At 68.3% G+C, this 7,509-nt stretch overlaps 1 protein-coding gene across 1 annotated transcript; it reads right to left on the bottom strand.

The window, feature by feature from the left end:
- Positions 1–4,783: 4,783 nt before the first annotated feature.
- LINJ.12.0671 (putative surface antigen protein) lies at positions 4,784–6,409 on the bottom strand (the record flags this gene model as incomplete). Its single annotated transcript, XM_003392273.1, has 1 exon — positions 4,784–6,409. One exon carries the CDS (start codon positions 6,407–6,409, stop codon positions 4,784–4,786), a length of 1,626 nt encoding a protein of 541 aa, XP_003392321.1.
- Between the last annotated feature and the right edge of the window lie 1,100 nt (positions 6,410–7,509).

Here is a 7,509-nt window from a genome sequence, read left to right as displayed (position 1 = left end):
AACGAGACAAGAGCGCGGCCGCGGATGCACGGCCGACGTGCGCCAGCAGGAGAGAACGCTCGCACGCACGCCGCCACCGCCAAGGTGAGAGCACACCCTCGCCGCACACGAGGCGACCGCAGGGAGGAGGGATGGGGTGCACCGTGCCGAGTCCGCCCAGCCAACAGCCCACCAGCATGCTCGCACGCAAGCAAGCCAAGCAGAAGTCATTCCCCGCCTCACCCCACCCACCGGCGCGCGCCGTGTCTCAACGCAGCGGTGCGGCCTGCGACGCGGCGGCGCAGAAGGGAGGCTGGCCACAGCAGCAGTGCGCATGCGCATACAGACGGGCTCCAGCGCGCTCCACCCGCATCGGGGGCGGGACGGACAGTTGCACCTGTCCCCACGCACGCGGCCGCCCTCCCGCACAGCACGCAGCAGAGGCGACGGCGTCCCCTCCCTCGCACACCCTTGCTCGCCCACCCTGCACGGCACACGCCGTGCGTCGCGCCGCGATGGCGAGGCCCGTCGTGCGCCCACGCCACGCCCACGGCGCGCCACCCTCCGTCCTCGGCTTCCTCTCGCCGAGCACGGCCAGCAAGGGGGGCGTGCCCTTCCGCTGCCCAGCCTTCTCCAGTCGCGTCACGCCGCCGCCGGCCGTCGCGTCCGCCTGTTGCCTCTTGCTCAGCTCTCCGCCGTCGCCGCGCCGCTCGGCGCCGTCTATGGGCGCTGCGGGGTCGGCGAGACCGCAGGCCACCGCAAGAGCCGCGTGCAGCCGGACCGGCACGTACTCGGCCACCACCCCAAGCGCAACAGCCATGGCGGCCCCCACGCACGCCTCGGCGGGCGCAGCCGCCGTCGCCGTCGCAGCAGCACCGACACCCGGCAGCCGCAGTATTGCTCGCAGCACCGCAGAGGCGCGCACGCGCTCTACTTGTCTCGTCAGCCACCCCACCGCCACCGACTCGGATGGCCTGTGGTGCACAGCGTGGCGGCTGTCGGCAGGCGCATCACAGGACGCCGTCTGCGCACAGACGCTGCCGCCGACTTCACGGGCCTCGCACAGCCGCCGCCGCACGCCGTCGGACTCAGGCACGCCCACGCAGCCGCGCAGGAGGAGCGGGCGCGCTGCTGCTGCACGTGCCCAGCCAGCCCACCCGTGAGGCGTGGCAGAGCACATGGACGACGTCGTCGGCCGCGACCGCGGGTCAGCCGTCCAGCCGTGCGGGCCCCCACACCCCACGGGCGTGTCATCCGCTCCACCCCTGGCGGAAAGCTCGGCCGTCAGCCGCGCACACGCCGACCTCGGCGACCCCCAGTCCTCGCCACCACCGCACACACCGCCGAGCGCAAACACACACGCGTTTGCCCACGGCGCCGCGGCCTCGCAGCCAGCAGCGGAGGCGGAGGCGCCAGCTGAGAGCGGCGCGTCCCCATCCCTGTACAGGTCTGCCGCCGACATGAAGGTGCGCGCCAGGCGGTCGCAGCGCTGCGCGAAGCCGCTCGGCGGCGCGTGCGCCCGCACCTCCTACAGCAGCGAGGACGAGGCATGCGCCTGGCACGGCAGCGTCGGCGTGCGACACCCTCGCCAAGGCGCAGACGATGGGATCGAGCACGATGAAGCGCAGAAACGGCTGGCCGTGGCGAGGGTGTGGCAGCCGCACGACGCCGGCGCCCATCGCGCGCAGCCACGGCAGGGGCGCCCAGCCCACCGCTGGCCGGCCCAGACGCGGTGCGGGCAGGAGAAGCGCATCGGCACTGCCGGTCGTGGCACACGTCGCCGCATCTCGGCAAGACGTCGCGGCGGCGTGACCGAAGCCCAGCGCGGAGGACGAAAAGCGTCACAGGGCAACATCCACAGGCGCCGCCGCTGCACCCTCCCGGACAAGGGCGACGCCGGCGCCTGCACCGGGTCTCGTGCGGTGCGGTCGCGCGCGTCACACACAGCAGGTCGGCACCTATCACCCCGGCTGCTGGGCCGGCGCACACCGTGCTCCGACAACGCCGTGCGGTGCGCAGAGGTGCGACGCGAACATGCAGAAGCACAGCCGCCGCCGATGTCAGCTCTGCGGGCTACGCGGTGCCGGCAGGCCTCGACACCCGCGTCGGCATCAGGCGGCACCGCCACGGGTGCGCCACGCGTCACACCCATGGCCGGTCCGGCGGCACCGTCCTCCGCGGTAGCGTGACAGCCGTCGTCGCGGCGCGGTTGCGGCGGCACGGCAGGGAGGGCACTGAAACAACAGCTTCACAGCACAGGGCGCATGTGGCAGCAGGCGCAGTGCGGGCGGCGGTGCTGTCCTCCCTGTGAATGAGTGGTGCCCCGGGCACAGACGGAGACACGCACACGCACGCAGCCGGGCAGGCAGTGCACAGGGCTCAGGCGCGGCGGAGGGGGAGGGCAGGCAGAGAGAGATGATGTCTGGGCAGGCAGGGAGAGGAGCAACGGTGGGGAGAGACGGCACGCACGCATGTCCAGAGGCCCGCGCTGCACGCCACCGTCGCGGCAGCCTCCGCGCACGGTCCTCGCCACAACGCCCATCGTCATCGGCGTTACCACAACACATTTCCCCCTCCCACGGCGCGGGTCGGGGCCACGGGGCCGAGCAGCTTTCGTTTGTTCACGCGAGTAGGAAACAGAGAAATAGCGAAAGACAGAAATAGGGAAGGGCCGCCGCCCACCTTCCGCGCGGCCACCACCCGGCGCCCGCCGCCAGCGCGCCCAGAGCGAGTGACAGGCACAGGGGAGGCGGGCAAGAGAGCGTGGCGCGACACACGTGCCGGCACACACTACACATAAACATATTTATATGCATGCACAGACACATGCCCTTGCTTATACACAGCTACTTCAACACACACGCATATACATACACCCAAACACTTACACACACATCCAAATGCACGCATGCGCCGCCCACGAAAGTTCCAGATGCGAATGAGGGAGGAGAGGGTGGCAGGGAGGGGCAGCGATGTCGCCGCCCAACGGTGATGCACACACGCACACGGAGACGCACCGTGAGAATACAATCACAGTAAGGCTCAAGTCCGGGAGGCGGCACACGCGAGCGCAGATTTGCGGAAGGGGCGGGGAAGCAATACGAAGAGACGGTCCGACGATGTACAACAGACAGGACCCACACGGGAGGAGGGAGGAGGGAGGCCGAAGGGGGATCGGCTCAGCGCTCCACGAAAGGGGGAGACGCAACGGCAAGTCACCCGCCTGCGCACCGCACGGCAGAGGAGGGGAGACCGCAGTGCGGGGGGAGAAGAGAGAAGACAAGCGAATGAAAAGGGAAAGAGGTGAGAGCGCACGGCTGAGCACAGCGCACGAAGAAGCCCGCGCAGGCGCGCGGAAGAGAGTGCGACGGCGCTCGGGGGAGGGGCACACCGCCCTCAGCGCCGCGAGTGGCCAGCCGAAAAGGCGTGACCGGAGCACGTGGTGAGGGCCCACGCACAGACGCACTCGCAAGCGCAGCGGCACACGCGCACGTGCCACCCCTCCCTCGCCGGCATGAGAGAGAGGAGGGTGGGGGAGAGGGGCAAGCTGCAGGGGAGAGCACGGGCCTGCTCACCCGCTGCGTACGCACAGCGGGGTGGCCCGGTAGCGAGGCTGCGTGCCATCGCGCCGCGTGCACCGAGCCTCACTACTCAGCGCAGTAGAGCGCCGCCGCACGCGCATCCCCGCATGCCGCGCACGAGGGCGCCCACGCCCTCCCCATCCCCCAGCTTCCCCGTCGCACCTCGCGGAGGCGCCAATCAGGGTTCGACGGCGTGCCGCCGACTCCGGCACACCACCGCTGCTGCACAGACGACCCGAGCACGCGTGCGAGCGGCAGCGTCAGCGACGAAGCCGCCGATGGCAGCGGCGCAAGGGGCGCGGCAAGGCGTGCCAGCACAGCCACACGCGCAGACGTACATCAACGAGAGGGAGGAGAGAGAACACAACACAAACGGAAAAGAAGCGGCGGGGCGGGCGCACGAGTGCACAGCAGAGCAAGGGGCGCCAGTGCCGCCATCGCGTGCTCGAGGGGAGAAGTGGAGGCGACGGAGGGGGTGCGGGCTGTCGGTCCAAAGCCGATGCACGCAGCGCCGCGTGTGCCGCACACCCGCACATGGCCGCACAAACACCGCGGCCCTTGCACCTCGGCTACCGCCCCCTCACCCTCTCTCCAGCGGCTGCCCCGCTCCACACACACCCGCGCTCCGCCCCCATCAGCCCACAGGCACACACGCGGGCGAGAGAGAGAGTCAGGGCAGAGGAGCGACACCGCGAGAGCAGCAGTGCCGCACGAGAGCCTCACACACAGCCCACAGCATCCACACGCGGAGAGACGAAGAGGCAGCGAGAGGCAGGAGGGAGGGCACCGCCAGCAGTCATGCACACAGAGACGCGCACGCCAATGCAGGGCGCGGTGCTGCACGCAAGCACGCAAGCACGCACGCAGTCGTGTGCCACGCAGCGAGGGCCGCCGCCTGTGCGCAACAGCAGCGGCATCCTCACGCCGCCAGCCCCACGCTCAGCAGCACCACCACGCACACAGCAGCGGCAGCAGCCGCTCCGCTCGACACGGCCGCAACGCCGCCATCGCAGTACACCAGGCACGTCCTCTCGTCCGTCAGGAAGCAGCCCTCACCGCACCTGGCGCACCTCGCAGCGGAGTCACTCTCGCACACCTCACACCCATCCACCTCGCACTCCGTCTCGGGGGCAGGAGTAGGCGTGTCTCGTGGGGTCGCAGAGGTGGTGGGTTCAGACGGTGCCTCAGTGGTGGTCGTGGAGGGGGGTGCTGTCGGCGGCGCATTAGCCGTCGTCGTGGTCGTGGTGGTGGAAGGGTTCAGTGGTGGTCGTGGTGGTGGTTTGCGGAGCAGTTTTTGTTTTGCACTCGTTACCAAGCCTGCAGTCCCTGCCCTTGTGCTCGTCCTCGATGTCCACACGGAGACCGGCCTTCTGGGCCCACGAGTCCGGCACACACCCGCAGAAGTGGTTGCCCCTCAGTGAGACTTCCTTCAGCCTCGGCATCGCAGACCATTCGGGGGGCAGACTGCCGGACAGGTTGCAGTACTCCAGCTGAAGGACCTCGGCACTCGTCATCATACTCCACTCGCGTGGCAGCGTGCCGGAGACCTTAGTGTAGTGCAGATTTAAAAGGTTGAGCGATGTCAGTGAGCTCCACCGCGGGGGCAGCGTGCCGGAGACCTGAGTGTGCTGCAGAGCAAGAGTGGTCAGCGATTTCATCGAGCTCCACTGTGGCGGCAGCGTGCCGGAAACCTTCGTGTACTGCAGAGCAAGAAGGGTCAGTGATTTCATCGAGCTCCATTCACGAGGTAATGTGCCGGAGACCTGAGTACGCCGCAGAGAAAAAAGGGTCAGCGATGGCATCGAGCTCCATTCGCGAGGCAGTGTGCCGGAGACCTGAGTAGCCTGCATAACAAGAAGGGTCAGCGATGTCATTGAGCTCCACTGTGGCGGAAGCGTGCCAGAGACCCGAGTGCGACGAAGATAAAGGAATCTCAGCGATGTCATCGATCTCCACTCGAGCGGCAGCGTGCCGTAAAGGTTTGTGCGCTGCAGGTTCAGAGTCGTCAGCGATGTCATTGAGCTCCACGCCGCAGGCAGTGTGCCAGAGACCTGAGAGCGCATCAGTGCAAGAACGATCAGCCCATTCATCGAACTCCACTGCTGGGGCAGCGTGCCGCTGATCAGCGACTCGTTAACGAAAAGACTCGTCAGCGACTTCATCGAGCTCCACTCGGGCGGTAGCGTGCCGGTGATGTCGCCTGCAGCAGTCATCTCCAGCGTATGTAATGAAGACATCGCAGCCCACTCACGCGGTAGCGTACCGCTCAGCTGCAGTTGTCTGAGCAGCAGCGTCTGTAAATTAGACATCGAGCTCCACTCAGAAGGCAGGCTGCCGGAGATACTCCCGCAATCTTCAATCCACAATTCCTTCAGCAACTTCATCGACCTCCATGAGGCGTGCAGCGTCCCGCTCACGTTGTTGCCCGAAAACGTAAGGAAAGTCAGCAGTTGCAGCCTGCTCCAGCTCTCCGGCAGCGTCCCGGTCAGCCCCAGACCCATTTCGGAAAAGTCGAGCTGCTTGATCATGACGTTCGTGTAGTCGACCCTATCAGGCATCTCCGGCAGCGTGCCGGCATACGTCGCACCGATTCCCGAGACGAACACTCCTGTCCTATCGCACATGACGGACTCCCACAAGCAGAAGTCGTCGCCCGTCCACTTCTTCCCAAGCTCAGGGATCGCACGCCCAAACGCCTCCAGCACCGTCAGCGTGTTCCTCCGCTGTGCAGCAGTGAAGTCGGCCGTTCCAGCAGCACGCACCACCGGCGCACTGCTCGTGCACAGCAGCAGCGCCACCGCAGCGGCGAGGGTCGCCGCCAGCACCAGCCGACGCACGCACAGCGCCATTCGCAGCCAGGGTCAAGAGCAGTGCGGGGCGGCAGCAGGTCCGTGGGCGGGATTGCTCGGGCGTGAGCGCCTGCTCAGCTTATCGGGCAGTGCGGGGTGGCCGGCACGTCGTAGGTACCCTCGTGCGGGGGACAGAGGCGAGCGGCGGGGGCGCAGCGACTGGGCAGGGTCCGTAGAGATGTCACAGCAGCAGCAGCGAGGTGAGGGGTGGTGTGTATGCGCACGCACGTCTGCGTGCCCGTGGAGGTCGGCCGAGGGGACAGCGAGGAGTGTAGAGGGAGGGAGAGGGAGGGAGAGGGAGGGGCAGGGAGGGAGCAGTGCACATGAGGAGGAGGAGGCGAGGGGCACGGAGGGGCAGCGAGGGGCAGGGAGGGGCGAGCAATACGCAGCGCGGAGCTCCGCCCACGCCAGCGGCGTAGAGAGGCCGGCCAGCGAAACAGAGAGCATGGCCAGCGGGCGGGAGCGCCCCCCTCCGCCCGCCCGCTCCGTCCGGTCGGTCGCTGCGGCTCCCCCTCACTCCCGTGCGTGTGCGTGGCGCGGCCCCTGCACACACACAACAGCGCCAGCGGCAGCAGCGCCAGAGCGCGCGCACACACGCGTGGGGGCGGTGGGCAGGAGCGCTGACAGCACGGATAGGTCGAGCCCGCGTGTGGGAGAGAGGCGAGCGCCCATGCGCAGCCCCACCAGCATCCGCATACCATTCTCATGCACCTCACACAGAGAGAGAAGGATGTGCGAGGCAGCGGCAGCGGCTCGTCGGCGAGGGGGTGCTCGGCGGAGAGCAGCGGGAGAGCAGCGGCGCGCACCACCCAGCACTCGCGCACGTGCGCGCCCGCCAGCCCGGCAGCCCGCACCGCCTACCCGCAGCCCTGCGTCCAACAGAGGGAGACCAGCGCAGCAGGCCACACCACTCCCGTGTGAGCGTGGCGGCATATGCACGCCTGTGCGCGCTCACGCCGCTCTGCACATGCACGCACGGGTGCACCAGTCAGCGCGTACAAGCAGCAACGCCGCCCACTCGACGCAGCAGCAGCCTCGCGTGTGGCCAGCCCATCGTGCTACAGCGCGCCGGTGCCTCCGCCACCCAGACAGCTGCGACG

The sequence above is a fragment of the Leishmania infantum genome, chromosome 12, assembly GCF_000002875.2.
Source record: "Leishmania infantum JPCM5 genome chromosome 12".
NCBI classification, from domain to species: Eukaryota; Euglenozoa; class Kinetoplastea; order Trypanosomatida; family Trypanosomatidae; genus Leishmania; species Leishmania infantum.
The sequence above is the reverse complement of the archived record's forward strand: the minus strand, read 5'-3'. Positions and strand labels throughout refer to the sequence as shown.